Source organism: Euprymna scolopes, chromosome 12, assembly GCF_053919585.1.
Source record: "Euprymna scolopes isolate OS-2025 chromosome 12, ASM5391958v1, whole genome shotgun sequence".
In the NCBI taxonomy this organism is placed as follows: domain Eukaryota; kingdom Metazoa; phylum Mollusca; class Cephalopoda; order Sepiida; family Sepiolidae; genus Euprymna; species Euprymna scolopes.
Genome location: NC_136493.1, coordinates 146,100,569 through 146,117,763, shown reverse-complemented (window position 1 = coordinate 146,117,763; position 17,195 = coordinate 146,100,569). Strand labels below are relative to the sequence as shown.

At 27.5% G+C, this 17,195-nt stretch overlaps 1 protein-coding gene across 1 annotated transcript in view; it reads right to left on the bottom strand.

Moving 5' to 3' along the window:
• The window catches only part of LOC145291527 (uncharacterized), a 1,250,821-nt gene that overhangs the window by 460,971 nt on the left and 772,655 nt on the right, over positions 1 to 17,195 (bottom strand). The window contains exons 70-71 of the mRNA XM_080137518.1: positions 12,399 to 12,664; positions 6,289 to 6,424 (exon numbers count right to left, since the gene is read on the bottom strand). Of these exons, the coding sequence (XP_079993644.1) occupies positions 6,289 to 6,424; positions 12,399 to 12,664 (402 nt within the window). The remainder of the gene's footprint in view (positions 1 to 6,288; positions 6,425 to 12,398; positions 12,665 to 17,195) is intronic.

Here is a 17,195-nt window from a genome sequence, read left to right as displayed (position 1 = left end):
GCTAGTGTTTTGTGCTAATCAGGAAAAAAATGTTGGTGATAAGAGAAGAAAAATAAAATCGATGCAATGGAAATTGACTTTTCAGCCAAAGTTCATTGCATCCATTTTCAGAAATTTTAGTTTAAAATGACAGAACAAGCAAAAAAAAAAAAAAAAAAAAAAAGTGAAAGAGTAATGTAACAAATTTCTCAGAGAAAACTCAAACGTTTTTTGGAGTGGCTAAAAAAGAAAACAAAAGTTTTAATTACTCTTTATTTAGATTAATGCAACATGCTTTTCATATAAATGAGTTTATAAATGTTGAGTACACTATATTAACATGTTTTAACTGAACAACTAACCAACATTTCAAACCACAATGAATTCTTTTTATGATGAATAGAAATGTGTCATGTGATGTCTTCTGTAAATTAAATGTACACAATTTCAGTTTTCTTAAAGTGTCAGAAGATGTTGACAATTTAGTATCTATTTTTTCTTACATCTCAGATGAAAAAATACATACATCCAAGTTTAATTAATTTCAATGAATTATTTCCCTAATATTTTTAATAACACATGTTGAATATCTGTTAAATATTTAAAAAAAAAAATGCACTCTTCAGTTTTTATATTTTTGGTTAAAAACTGCAGTATTGTGAAATTTTGGCTAGGATTTTATACAACATGTAAATTTTGAATTATCTGATTTTTTAAAAAATAACAATTTGATAACAAGGCATAATTAAGACAACAACAAAAAAGCAACGGCATAAATATCAAATCAAATAAAACAGGTGTACTAATACAGTATAAGACCAATGACTGGAGAGATATATAATATCCTAAGACCAATGACTGGAGAGATATATAATATCCTAAGATAGCAAATGATAGAAAATAAATGCTCTTTATAAAATTTAAAGTATCAAATGAACTAACCAAATTATGAGAGAAACAATTCTCTTCTAAAAACACAAAATGTTTTTTGGTTAGGAAAGATGACTTGCACTAAGTATGGCAATGAATGCAAGTGCACCAAACAAAAAGAAGAAAAACAGATAACAAATAAGTTTTTTAATAAATGTAGTAACAACAGTTGCTGACATTTTGTTTCGATGAAGAGTGGTATTTTGGAGACTTTGTAGATCATTAAAATTATATATGAATGCGCATATGCAATAGCAGCCAACCATAGTGTATATTGTGAATGCACTATTGCTTTCCTACACCATGGTCACACTCATGATTTGATTTTTTTATAGAATATTTCATCTAGGCAACGTGAGTGGCTTGCTGATACTCTGTTTTTAAAAACAAAACTCATTTTTTTTTGCTCTAATAGTTGTAGATTTCTTATTAACAACGAAGCATGAGTCAGTTATTGTCCAGAATTCTCCCATATTAAAAACCAAAATACAAAGAAAATCTGTATGATTTTCGTGCTCATGATGAAACGAAAATATATTCCAAAACTCACATAAATTGATCAAATAGTTTTATTTTTATCAAAATCAAATTTTATGAGTATTGGAGGAGTAACTGTCTCGCCTGTCATTTTGTAAAAAAGCTAAAAAACAAACAAGGGAAATAACTCAACAATTCAAAGCATGTAAGATTTATGTTTTAATGCCTAAGAATTCCCATTAATTGCTTAAAAATGATTTTCTTTATAAAACTAAAATTACTTGATCAATTTACATGATTTTGGGAATATAATGTTTTCATTTTCTGATGAGGTACATACATCATACAGATTTTTCTTTATTTTTGTTTTTTAATATAAGAATTCTGGACAAGAACCCATAATTAAAAAAGATTTTTAAAAAATCAGTGTTTGTCATTAGATAAATTATTATAATCAAATGAATTCCATATTTTTGCTTTCTTTGTTTACTTTCTTCTCTATGGGTAGTAAAAAAAAATCTCATAAAACGATACATAGACAAACGTGAACCTTTCCAACAAAAAAGTGTTTACCTTTAATTTTTTAATGAAATTAAAACTACAAGCAAATAATATAAAATTTTACAGATTCTATAAACTTGAGAAAACTAGAAAATATTTTTTAGAACTCTCAATAAGAAAATGTAACATTCCAGTCTTGTAAGCTTTATTTTTTATACTGTTTTTATCCCAGTATTTCATTGTTTTGAACTTGTTGGATGTTCACACTTTACATTTTTGAAAAGATTACAAAGTGTTTAAATCCTTACGCTAACTCGTGAAAAATAAAAGCTTTATTCAATTTTATAATTCAAATTTGAAATCGCAGAGTTCTGTCAATTACTAATTAAATATGGGAGCGAATAAATTTAAATACAGCTTTGAATAAAAAGGTGCTCATTTTTATCATTAGTTATGTATGGCAATAATCAAATCTGCACTGATATACATTCTCAGATATAGCTACAGTCAACAATTCTTAACATAGCAAGCAACAGATTTGGAATGATAAACATGGTTTCATTCAGCAAAGTGCACAAATTTGTTTTAATGAATTATTTTGAAGGATACCACATCAGGATCATGTCTAAAATCATATGTAGCACTCCATGCAACAAGAATCTCATTTGAGACAATACACATTATTCTTTATAACAAGGATCACATTTAAGATGATATATTTTACTGTTTATAACAAAAATAACATCTGAAATGATATACAATAATTCAGAGGAGGATGTACAGCAATCAATATAACCAGGTTGGTATATAATACTTACTGTTTATTACATTACAGATCACATTATAAATTACATATATTATTACATTATGAAATAATCACACCTGAAAAATTATAGTATTACCACTTTAGTTTTATACAGTTAATATAATACAAAACACACAAAAAATAGTGTAAAACACAATGAAATCATGATTGGATGATTGAAGTATCACCCAAGATTTGATGAATTCAAATAAGATTATTAAAATTGTTAAAAATCATAAAAATCATTGAAATTTGAAACTGAATAGAAAGAATTCGGTAAACAGAACAGAACTGTAAGCAGAACATATTATGGAAGATTTGCTGGAGTCAGAACTGAAGAGAAATTGAAGAAATTAAAGGAAAATTGGCTCTTAGAGATTATTATATATATAAAAAAAAAAAAATTCACAAAATAGAGTAAATAAGCAATCCTGCTCTTATTTTATTTCTTGTCTACCACTAGCATTTCAACAGTCAAAAGTTATAAAACTAACTATAAAACTCAAGTTTGATATATTACGTTATAAACAAAAGAACATATTGCAACAACTAGCAATATTATTTAACCCATATCTCTCTCTAATATAAGGGTATTTTTTTAGAGGGAATAAATTTTACATTTTCAAAATCCCAGAAAAATAGTTTTATTATGCAAATATGTGGTATATTATAAAGATTAATTTTTGGCATTTGTTATATAAATACAATTTTGAGTATATAGTCTCCTGGCTTGCACATTAATGGCATAATCTAGAGGTCCAATTTTCACAAACTCTGCGCATTACATTAGGTTGTGTTTCGGCAATAACTCCTCAAATGTCTTCCAAATGTCTTTTTATAATATATATATTGAATAATATAAATATAACTATTTTATATTAGATTTTATTGTGATAAAAGGATGCTTGATATAGCTAGAGCATTAATATAAGACAAATTAAAAAATTATGAAAAATAAAATTGACATTGTTTATTTGATGAAAATGTTAAAACAAAGAATATAACAATATTTTTTTCTTTATTCGATTTAGTTTTTAAAAAATAAGACTTTTCGCTTCAGACAAAATAACAAAGAAAATAAAAGTAAAGAATTACTAGTTTACATAAATTTGAAAACTGAAAATTATAAGTGAAAGAATTTCTATCAGTTTATAGTTTATTTGTTTTGTTTGTTTTTTTTGTTTTTTTTCATAAAAATGTCGAAAAGTTTCTAAGTTGAATAAAAAAAACAAACAATATTTTGAAGAATTGAGCTATGAAATCCATGAATCCAAATAGTCAAGCGGCAAAATTCGTGAGCAATGAATTGGTTGATTAAACATTTATCATTAATCAGCAAATTTATTTTACACAGATTTTGCCATTTGTATTCATCTACATCATTGCTCGACTTCCTTCTGCTGTTTTTAAATCAATTCTTCAAGCATTGTTTTTCTATCAAATTTTGTAACTTTTGAAATTTTCCTGCAAAAATCTTTTGTATTTTAAGAGTTGTAGCAATTCTTTTAATTACAATTTTCAAAATTTATAAATTCATGCAAACACATAATTCTTTAATCTTATTCTGCTAATTATTTTATTTAAATAGAAAAGTCCAATTTTTTTAATTTCATAGGATAAGGAAAAATATTATATTCATTGTTTTAACATTTGATGAACTTATAAATGAATAATGTAAATTTTCTTTTTGTTAATTCAATTTGTCTTATACAGTATATCAAAGTTTGGTGAAAATAAATCAAGTGCTTGCCTGTAAGTCTTGCAAGAGCTAATATGAATTATTTATTAAAAAAATATACATTGAAGTATCTGTCTATGAATCGGAAAAGAGCATGTGAATCCTCGTAATCTACAGAAACTGCAATGTATATATCTTAAATAAATAATATATAATCACATATTCTATACACATATGTATATATTATATACATATATATCACATACTATATCTATTATATATATATATATATATATAATGTCATATGTATATTGTGCATTATGTATGTATAATATTTTTTCTTATATATTATACATTTTATATAATATATGTTTTATTAATATATTTTATATATATATATATATATATTTATATAATATGTATATAAGTATTTATATTATTTATCTTAGAAAAGCATTTCTTGCAAGGCATAAAAATAGTTATTATAAACTTAAAAAAAATAAGGTATAAGATTTAATTTTAAATTTATCAATTTTCAAAAAGCACTTTTATAAAGTATTCAAAGCAATGTATAAGAATTAAATTTAAAATTAATCTAAAATTGCCTTGGATTTATTTTATGTTATGTAGATTCTGTTGCAATTAAAATTTTAATCTATTTAAATGAAAAATTTGAAAGTGTGTGACCATCTTCTTTTTTAATCTATTTATTATTTAGCAATTAATGATATAGACGCACACATACACACACACACACACACACATATATATGTGTGTGTGTGTATAATTGTTACTATTATTCAATATATATCTTTATCTCCTTTTTTTCTTCATGCCTCTCTCTTACTAAGAAAGAAATTTGTATGTCCACTTGAAAACAAAGGACATTGTAAAAGACAAATCGTAACTTTGTGATGTTATACATTCCTTTTTATAATGCAATCCAATGTCCACAGTAACCAAATATAATCATACAAACAAAACAAATTCATAGAGTTTTAATAGTATACTAGACCCCCAACTCATCTAGTCCGTTGTTTAGATAAAACATCCAACACTCTTTCTCTCTTTCTTTATAGTTTGATAGCTCAACTGTGCACGGTTATCCCCACTTATCTGTTTTAATGAATGACATCGTTCCGTAATGACATCGTCTATTATGTACCTTTATCTGTAATCTTTTTTAATGGGTAACATCATTCTTTTGTGACATTATTAATTTAGCACAGAAAAACAAACAAATGATCACGATCCATAGAGTTTTAGTGTGTATATATATATATATATATATATATATACACACACACGGAGGGAGAGAGATTGTATTAAATCTATCTATCTATGATAGACTCTCCCGTCGATTTCAATGTATGAGCTTCCGTCACAACAACTAAGTTGCTCAGAAATCCATACAGATGATTTGTTTATAGTGGTGAAGGCTTTGTGTAGAACCAATCACACTTTTTGGTATTACTGCTAACCTTTGTCAATGCAGACGGCTACTACAGGACAGAGTATGCGGTAGACTGCAGGTTTTTACATCCGTTACGTACACAATTCAAAAGGTTATCAAATGATTGATTGTAATAAATAATAAATTTGCTTGTGTTTTTATTTTTATTTTAGATGAATGTATAGTTTAAATAGTAGTATTAATAATAATAATTATGTTGATGATAAAATAGATAGAAAATAAACATTACATATTATAAATAAAAATTAAAATCCCCCAAAAGAGTACAGTTTTGTTTAAAAAAAAAAAATAAATAAATAAAAAAAAAACGAAGTTTCAAAGAAATGAACAAGGAGACAGGTGCAAAGAGAAGAAGATGTTTTATTTTCTGCAGATCAGAGTAGAAGGTTTCATTCCAGAGGTAGGAGACAGCGTTCAGTTTCTTATCAAATGGCAAATACTTACTGCTGATTGCAATACAAATTAATAGAGAAATGGTCACAGTTACAGGCTCTTCAAAAAATATTTTGTTGAATTGTATATTTAGATAATCTGTTTTTATACCAAAAGGTATATCAAGAACTGCACCAGTAGAAAATTCCTGAAAATAATAAATTGGTAGAATTGATTTAAGGTGTTTAACAAAGCATATTAAAACCTATAGAAAATTATATACTTTTTAGATAATGTTTGATGTAATCTTAATTTTCATTTTTATATTTTTAGTTATATTTTCTAAGAAAATCTCAGGTATATGTGTATTTCTATGTTTACCTCCCTTAATGAAAAATGAAGATGGAAAGAAGAGAAACATGAAAGGCCAAAGAAATAACAAGAGAATATAACAAATAGAAAAAGCTGTCAACCATTATTCTTGAATCCAAGAGGAAGATTGTCTGTACTATTTTTGCATACTTTTATATGTATGTATTGTATATTGAAACCTAAATGCTTCACATATACTAGTAGATACTACAAAGTGTTTTCGGTAATCTATAAAATAATACACTAAGTTTAAGGCAGCAGCAAAAATAGCAAATACAACTCTATCTACTACCACACATTCACTCTTTAAGTAAGTGTTGGAGCAGGCCATTATATTCCTTAAGAAGTAGCTTTGATTATTCTGCAACAGTATGAATAATATTTCTTTAAATGAATGACTACACTATCTTAGCTAATATATAAAGTAAAATCAGTCGGTTTCTTTGTCATCGATAGCTTTCTTTCTATAAAATATTTGATTCTGATTCATCAGTTTTCTTGTAGATCGTTGTAGCATGTTGTTAAAATGAATAAAATGTAATTCTATTCAATTCCATCCAACAAAAGGGCACTTTGTCCAAGTCACATTTATTTTTAAACAACAATTAGCTTTAAAAGAAAAAATGGACGTATCTCTCTTTGTTGATATGGAATTAAAACTTCATATTAAAAACAAAATAATAATAAAGAAACAAAGGCACAGAAAATTGAAATAGTGGCGAGGGTAGTTTAACTTTGATTATGAAGTTGTTTACACAATTGATTTTTAGTAAAAGTAGAAATACTTAAAACCTCTTTTGCATTAATTTTTTTTTCTAAAGATTAGAGTAAAATATTTGGGTATGGGGGTTACTAGTTTCTTTTACCTGTAAAATCTACTTGCTATAATGTAGTTGAATATCTTTATACTCTTTGCATATTTACCTTCAAAATATGTTTTTACTTGTGCATTATTCCATCAAATTTAAGTCATATTTTGATAAGTCATCTTTGTCTCTTCAGCTAAATATGAAATACTATAATAATAAAAATGGTACTTGTGCAGAATTTGAACCCGACGTAACTAACTGACCACTCGGCTTTGCTTGGAACATTACGTCAACCACTGGCTTTTGCTGAACACCGCTGATTATCGGAGCGTAATAACACTACCCAGGGAAAATACTGAAGAAAACATTTAAATATAATAAAATCACCAGAATATATATATATATATATATATAAAGAAATAATGGCTGTAACAATTTCTGTTTTATTCTTGTAACAAATTTTTTAAGTGAAAAACAAAAAAACTTTTTTCTGTTTTTTTCAATTATCAGTATTATTTTTTTTTACAATTTTCTTAGTTTTTGTAACTAATGTAAACTAAATCTTCTTTGTTATTTTTTCTTTTTATGAACATTTTTTTTTCCTATAGGGTGGCGGCTGGGCAACTTTTTTTTTTTTTAATTAAAATAAATTAAGACAGCCTGGATAATCCCTTAGGATTTTGTCCTGGTACACTACTTAATTTATTGATTTCTTTCCCCAATATTTCCCCCAAAGATCACTTGCTCCTTTGGTTTATTGGCGTCTTACATCAGATTACAGCTAAACTCGAGTGGATGGTTAGTTACGTCTAGTTCAAATTCTGCACAAGTACCATAAAAATAAATTCTGTCAATACATGCACATTGCCCTGTAGCATTTTTAATGTTTATTTATTCTGAGGTTTGTAGAACTTTGTATCACAGATACTTTGGTTCCATGTTTTCATTTTGTTAGGATTTTCAAATTGTGTTATTCATATAGCTTTATAAAAGACAGTTGCCACATTATTATATACCAGCGTAACAAAGCTGACCGAGCACCAAACCAGGGCCCCCAAATCTATGGAATCGGCTGGAGTTGGCCATTGGAATAACAAGTGGCTAGAAATTATCAAATCATTGACTTCAACTCATCAATTTTGGTTGGTCTTCATGATGAAGGCAGTTTCAAGAATGGATAGAGTTGACTCTAAGTGAATGCTGTTTTAAGTAAAACTCAGCTTATGCTAATTACTATATTAGCTCAGCCGACCACATTACTGATTCTATTGTTATAATCAGTTCTTGGAAGAAATTGTTGCCACAGATGCAAAATCATATACATAAGTGATGCAGTTTGCATGCCAAACAAGCATAAGCTAACATTAACTTTGACTTTTCTTTTATCAATATCAAGGTGTATTAGACCATGCATACATTTGTTATAACATCAAACTTTAATTTCTATATACAAATCACAAAGAGGACTTATGAACACTTCTCTCGTTAAAATTATCTCTTGTAGAAATGCTACTCTTCTAATGCTACTGTTCTAAGTACCAACTGAAGATACTTTCGTCTAAAAGCTGGAAATGTTTTCATCATATGTTAATAATCTATTTAAAAAAATTTTTTTAAATGTTCTAATTTTTTTTTCTGTCACTGCATTTCTTTAATATAAAGTTATAAAGTTGTTTTTATTGAATAGAGTAATAGATGACACTACGTCTTTTTTCTCTCTCTCTTTTTCTTTTTTTTTTATAAAGTCTTTGTAAATATATTATTTTAATTAGAATTCATTATTGAGATGAGTATTATTTATATTAATTTATTTTATTGCAGACTATTATTCTCATCTTTATTGGTTGTTGTTTCCAACGTTTCGGCCAACTATTCCTCTGGCCTTCGTCAGGTGGTAACCGCGATGGATAGGAACTTCGAATCTCCTAACTGCATTCTCAGCAATCACTGCCATCTGTAGTTGTTGTCGTCTCACCACTTGGCCAAAACGTGGTGAGACGACAACAACTACAGATGGCAGTGATTGCTGAGAATGCAGTTAGGAGATTCGAAGTTCCTATCCATCGCGGTTACCACCTGACGAAGGCCAGAGGAATAGTTGGCCGAAACGTTGGAAACAACAACCAATAAAGATGAGAATAATAGTCCGCAATAAAATAAATTAATTCTTTGTAAATGTTCAACAACTATATTCTCATATTCTGTTTAAGGTCTGTGAACAATCAATCCTGGAAAGTAAGAATGGAAGTGTAAGGGAGTGGTGCCTTTCTACCTAAGGTAGGCCTAATGGGTGAAAGATTATAACACAGAATATAAAAATTAAAAAAATGATCTTTTCCAGAAATAACTCTAATTAAGCAGATTTCCCAATGACTGATGGTAGAATGCTAGTAGATCTTTTTACAAAATGATATTTATTCTTACATCCTCAAAATATGATTTTTAGGGGAGTCAATTAGCTTGCAATTAGTATAGAACATTAGGAAGCTGAATGAAATTAATAATTTTCAGAAACATGCATCAGGTATTGGCAGGAAGAGTTTACCATGCCGGAATGATGTGTTCATCGTCCTATGGTGTCTGATTAAAGAGGGGTGGTACAACATCACTTTATTAATATGGATGGACCATGTGAGAGAGCAGCTTAGTTTTCAAAAGGAATGCTTGAAGCACATGACTGCTAACAAAACTCTCCAGCCCTTCTTTTTCCATCTTGAGAGATTTCCTGATCAGCTGTTACTAGTACTGTAGTTTTTGAATGCGTTAGTTGATTTCATTCTTTACGACAATCACACATTTTTGGGGAATACAACATCAACATTCAGCCAGTTCTTATATTTTTCAGGTGTTTAAAATTTCATATTTATTATTTTAGCTTCATTTTATACATCTGTAATGGTTCTTCTTGTATGAGAATTTAATCTAATAAACTCAACCATAGGATTTGCGTTGGTCTTTAAAAAAACAGTACATCCATATTATCTTTAATGGTTTAATGTTTTTGAGCAAAACCCTTTGTTTGCAAATGTCTCGCACAATGCTAAATGTGTCTAATAAATAAAGATACACTTCAAGATCATTTTTTTTTTGTTGTGGTCTATAAATGAATTTAAAATGTTGAAATCATGTTTCTCATAAACATCTACAAAATCCACACTAGAATTGTCCATATTGAAACGTGGAATATTAAGGTAAGCTGTTGGTTAACCAGTTCTAAATGACAGTCTTCTAGTGGTTAAAGGTTCAATGCTTACTATAAGGAATAATAATTAAAAATTAATTTCATAAATTTAACATGTCTATTCACTCATGATGGAATGAGAATAATTTAGTCTTATGGATCTAATAAAGGGTTCACTTTGGCATTCCATATATGCTCCTAAGTGCAGCATAAGGGTTATTAGATTCTCAAGTTAAAAAAGATGCAACAGAAGGTTGGAAGTTACATCGATCAAAATGTTGTGAAGATAATGAACAAAAGAATAGTAGGTTTCTGAATTTTTTAACTGTGGATCGATAATTTGTATTATTTCGATTATTGTTCTCATCCTTCAATGCTATTTTCACAATGTTTCAGTCAATGTAACTATATATATATATATATATATATATATAGAGAGAGAGAGAGAGAAAATAAATAAAATATATATAGTAATAAGTAGTGAAGTATAGTAATAATTTGTAAGATTCTATATTTAAAGATAATAAGTTTAAGGATGCCAATCATTCATACTAGAATTGTCTGTATAAAATGCTAGATAAAATTCAGTTTTAAGTAAACTCTTTTGGAGGTTGAAGGTTCAGTTGGCTGACACTCAAAATACAATTGTGAATTACTTAAGATTTCTACCCAGTCATGGCTGATGGAATGAGAGCATGCTACCCCCATGGATTAAATAAAGAGTTCTATTTGAATTTCCGTGCAGATACTCAAGTTTGACAGAAAAATCCCGTTTGACAAGATACACCTGAAGAAGTTAGAGGTTACAACGACCCAAACATTGCAAAAATAATAGTCTGTTACAATCCAAATGATACAAAAGTCTAAATAATCCATAATTTGTGGTATTAGTCATTAAAAATTTTCTAGTGCAAAATGTAATTTTAGCATATAAATTGATTATATCAGTAGATAAACAGCATAAATTCTTTGTTTCTTTTATCATAAAAGAAAAAAAATGACTCCAAAAATGTAAAAGTAACAATAAAAAGAATGGCATTTAGCAGAAGTTGATGTTATTCATAAACTGATTCATTTTGTAAGAATAAAATACTGTTTGTCAAGTAGTCATAGTCATCCAATGACTTGTGATCTTGTAAAAAACAATAATAATTAAAAAAAATAACAGAAAAATGTTTGAACAAATTCTCTGCTATTATTCTTCATTAATTTATTTAGGCATTTTCTGTTATATCTTTTAAAGATTTTATAGTTTTACTTGATGCAATTACAATAATCTTATGCTATTATCATGAATATTATTTTATTTTGAAAACAAAAACAAACTTTCTTTTAAAAGAAATTGAATGTTTCCTTGATTATTTATTAAATAATTATTCCTCAAAAGAACCTACAAGAATTATTTCTAATAATAATAATAATAATTATAATAATAATAATAATTATAATAATAATAATAAAAATAATAATTATAATAATAATAATAAAAATAAAAATTGTAGTAGTAGGAGGTACCCCACTTGATGATTTTTATTTTTTTTTGCGATTATTTAAAAATGTTTCATATTAGCAGTCATCTGTGCTGGACTAAGTAATTTTAAAAAAAAATCAACTGTGACTATATATGTCATTATATTGTCAATATTTAAAAAGAATTTCAATGTTTTCTTGATTGTTTATATGAAATAATTATTCCTGAAAGCCATCTAGAAGAGTTTATTATCTAATTTAATATATATATATATATATATATATATATATATATATATATATATATATAAAGTAATTAAAGAAATAAAGAAAATTCTAGTGGATATTACCTGTGTTGGAATCACTAGATCTCTTGCATGTATATCAAATGTTTTCACATTGTCTGCTTTTATCAATTTCAAACGTCCACCATGTTTAAGTATGTCTTCATTAAGAAATATTACAATTGTAGGGTAATAATCATCCATACTGGAAGTCCAACCAATAGAATTAGGCCTTACTAAATTTGAATCATTAAAATTACTTGATGAGGTGATGTTTTTATAAGGAATATATCCAGGAGAGCTCATTATATCCACAATTTTGCAAGGATATTCTGAAATCAGGCAGAAATATAATTGAGTAAATTATAAATTATTTTGAAATAATAAAAACTCATTCAAATTTTGTATAAATGTGTACACAATTCATATTGATTCTGATGCAAATATATTTCACATCAGAGCAAAATATGACTTCAATGTTCAATAACTAGCCGCACCTACCCAACATTGACTGGGATGCAGTGAAATCATTCACATTTTTATTTGTTTGTACATTTTTTTTTTTAACTGAAACTAAACAGTTTGTATTATATTCTTCAATTTAAAGGAAGTTATTTCCTTTGTTGACTTATTTTTAGGTGATTAATTAAAAGGTGTTCATATTAGTAATGGTCTGGATTAAGTTAAGTTAGTATATTGCCAATAACACTGTACATTAATAACTAATTAAAATTGGCTAGTCAGCAGCAAAGTTTGATTTTGTCAGCTTAAACTTATATTTTGGATTTTTAAATAATTATTTTATTACATTTTTGATTTTTAAAATTGACAGTTGTTGATTTTCTAACAATATTTTTATGATATGTAACTTGAAAATGTATTTTTAGTTATCTTAGGTTTATTAATTTGGAAATAAAAAAAATCTTGAATAGAATTCAACATATTTGGCTGTATTATGAAAAAGATTAAGAAATAATCTGGAAAAAATCTCATATGAAAGTTATTTGTTTTCAAGCAATTTTAAAAATAAGTATGAATTTTGCATTTAATCTTGTAAAGTATTTTCAAGAAAATGAAATCATTTAATTTTGAAATTAGTTCAAAACGATTTGACACTAGATTATTATCTTACGAGCATAACCTGTGAAAATTTCACGGAATGATATATTTAATCAACAAATGTTTTGATAATGTTGATATTTTTCTGGGTAGTGCAAAAATAGCTTTTTTGGACAGAAAAACCAAAAATATGTAACAAATATAAGTTTATTAATATTTCTATGAAAATAGTGTCCACTCTATTTTAAATATACAACTGACTCAAATGAGATAAATTAATAAGTACTAATAAATAATCAGAAAGTAATATTGTGCTACATAGTTCAATACAAATAATAAAATAACATTGTAAAAGACAATTTTTAATTTTCTCCTTCAGTTCAGCACATCTTGGCAGACAATTTTTTTTTTTCCCTGTCTCTTTTGAATGTTCTTTTTTGGTTCCTTGATTTATCGGAGAGGGACCTATGTTTTCAGTGGCGTCCGTGCATCCGGATTATTGCCAGATAATTGTCCATTAGTTTTTGCTGAAATTTTGCCGCAAATTATATTTCATTAAATAGATGTGCATAGTAAAAAAAAAAAATTTTACGAAAATTCCCGTTGCATCCCCAGAGGCTCAAAAGAGGTAAAAAAATGCTCCCAAATGACCAAAAATTACACGTTTTGCCCCATAAGTTTTGATCCATCTATTAGATTTTCTGAAACTTGGTCAAAATGTGGAGCCCATTGTTCTTAAGATAAATCCAGTATGGGTGACCCTGGCAAAATTCTGATTCACGTCCCCGTGGATTTTAGTGCTAAAACGCCCCTTTTTGTAGCTCTTTTTTCATATTCCTCAACAAAACCTTGATATGTCTGACTATATAGTGGTTTTTCACCGTGGCCAACTCAAATATACATATGTTAATGCCTGAAACTGCACCGTTATCCATTTACACTGGGATTTTACAGAGGCTCAAAAGAGGTAAAAATGACCCCAAATGGCCCAAAATTACACTTTTTGCCCCGTAGCGTTTGATCTATCAATTAGATTTTCCTGAAACTTGGCGAAAATGTGGAGCCTATTGTTCTTAATATAAATTCAGTATGGGTGACTTTCGTAAAATTCTAGTTCACATCCCTCTGGGAGTTTTAGGACTAAAAAAAAATGCTTTTTTTGGAGCTTTTTTTTCATATTACTCCAAAACTTGATATGTATGTCTATATAGTGGTTTTCCATGGTACTGAATTCAAATGTGCATGTCTTAAGGTGTGAAACTGCACCGTTTGTCCATTTTCACTGGGATTCAGCATTCCTAGGAGCTCAAAAGGGATCACGAATGCCTCACAATTGTAAAAAATGAGACTTTTTACCCCATTACTTTTGCCCCATCCATTAGATTTTTCTGAAACTTTGCAAAAATGTGAAGGCAATGTTAGCCCTTCACACTTTTCACATTCATCATTTCTTCACTATTTTTTGTGGTGTCATTTCGCATGAAGCGCCAGAGGGGGACCATGCACGTGCGGCTTGTTTATGTAATGTTTTGCTGACTTCTTACTTTATTGAAGAATCACTGCATGTCGAAATTACTATAAAGTTCCTTGCTCACATCTTTACAACAATGATCACATGATATTCGAAAATAAGGCAGCATCAAAGAGAAGTCCCTCTCATATTCTTGGCCAGGGTTGCCAGATTGGCCTTTTTAAAAAGTAGCTTGACCTTCAAAAATTGAATTAGATCTTTTTCAAAGCTTAATGTATGAACTAAGGAAAGAACAAGCAGAATAGAATGTAGATAAGTTATCGTCCCTAATCTGTAACTAAGTATGATTGAGTGATCGTTCTTAGTCTCGATTGTGTTGTGAATCAATGTTGGTGTCATTTGTACATTCAGCCACAGGCCAGGGATAATAACTCAATACTTGTAAGCTAACAATTTGGCATAATAAAGTAGAAGCAGTCTCTTTGCAGATATGTAAAATGTAACTGAATAGCTTTCCTCACACAAAGTCAAAACAATATATTTATTAATGAATTCATAAGTTAAAATGATTAAGTTGAATTAACTTATTTTTATTTGTATCAGTTGGGGATTTGTCATTGACAATTAACGCGACAGTGATTTTGTTGCAGTCTGGCTGCAATATGGTCCTTTTCAATTTTAGGAAGTCTACTTTCTCATGCTTTATCTTCTCTTTGAAGAATCGCCTGTAGTGACACTATCAGAAAATGCAGACAGGGCTGTTCACACATTTTCCAATCCTAGTGCACTGGCTTTTCAACAGCGCCTGACCTTGTATCTAACCTCCTAGAGAAGTAAATGAAATAAGTTGAATGTAAATGTTGTACGAAAATTAAAGAACATTAAATAAAAAAAACAAAAAACAAAGATGTCCAGAGTACTATTAACGATTCATCATAAACGCTGATTTTGTAGTCAATGAAATCATTTGCAAAATCTCAAACTGACAGTATTTTAAATCCCAACTTCTTACAAGTTTGATGTTATTTACCTTTTTAATATCACAAATTCTGAAGTTATTACCAAAAAAGATGTTTTGTACTCATTCATTACTGAAACATTTTAGTTTTATTGAAAATAATTTACCACATTGAAAGTAACCTTAATCATAAAGCTGTTGTAAATACAATGAGTTATTTTTTCTACAAATGTAATTTGATCTTAATAACAATTTAATTTACAATTTCTTTTAATATAAAAAAAAGTAAAATAAAATTTAAGAGAATATGAAAATAATGAAATCATGGAATAAAATACTTACTGAACAAACAGAAAATATTTGTTAATGATCAACAATTTATATGCAGTAAGATTTGAAATGACGTCATCCTATGAATGATCATTCAGTTGGGGCATTATGATGTTTTACAGATTAAAATAGAATAAAACAATGTTTTTAAAATTTTATTTTTAATTCTTGTAAAATATGAGAAAAATTTTTACATGTGTTTTATGTTTCTTGTTGACTTAAATGCATATTTTATTCAATAACAATGTTATAAAAACAAAATGGGTGATTTGGTGAGCTATTTTTTTAAGTGCATAGTAATAATGGCACAGGTAAAAATGATAAATGTGAATATATTATACAGAAAAAAAAATGGTTAAAGCATGAAAATACATCAATCATTTCCAATCATTTTCTTAGTCAACCCAAAGATATAACCATGACCCAGTGTATATTTGTTATATGTTACTAGTTGTTGGCTGCATAAGTAAGGGATAAGTATAATACATGAACTCAGGGGTGAATTAAACAATATTTCGGATTAGGAATATGCTTTATATATATATATATATATATATATTTTATACGTAAATATAATTTTCTTTTTAATTTGAATCACTTTTCAATGTTTTCCCTTTATATAATTAATAAACACAATGTGAGATTTTCATCTTTTTTCTCATGCACCATTTTTTTCTATTTATCTTATTGTACCATTATTATCTGTATTATTACCTGATTGGATTTTTTTTAAGGATGACGTTTTTGAAAATGTATTAAATGAATAAAAATTTAATTTAAAATTTAATATTAAGCTAGCTTATTTCATGTAAATGATAAATAAAAGGTTTAATTTTTATTTGGTAAATATAATTAATTGCGAATATACAAAGTTTATTCATATTTTTCAGAGCAAGTGTAAACAAAGTGAAAAAAATAAATTGAAAAATGACATATTTTGTAAGTAAAATTCTTTTAAATTAAAATACAATTAGAAATAAAAATTATTTCATAGTAAATTTCATCATTTTATCTAAAACTCAACATAAAAATAGGGTTAAAAAAT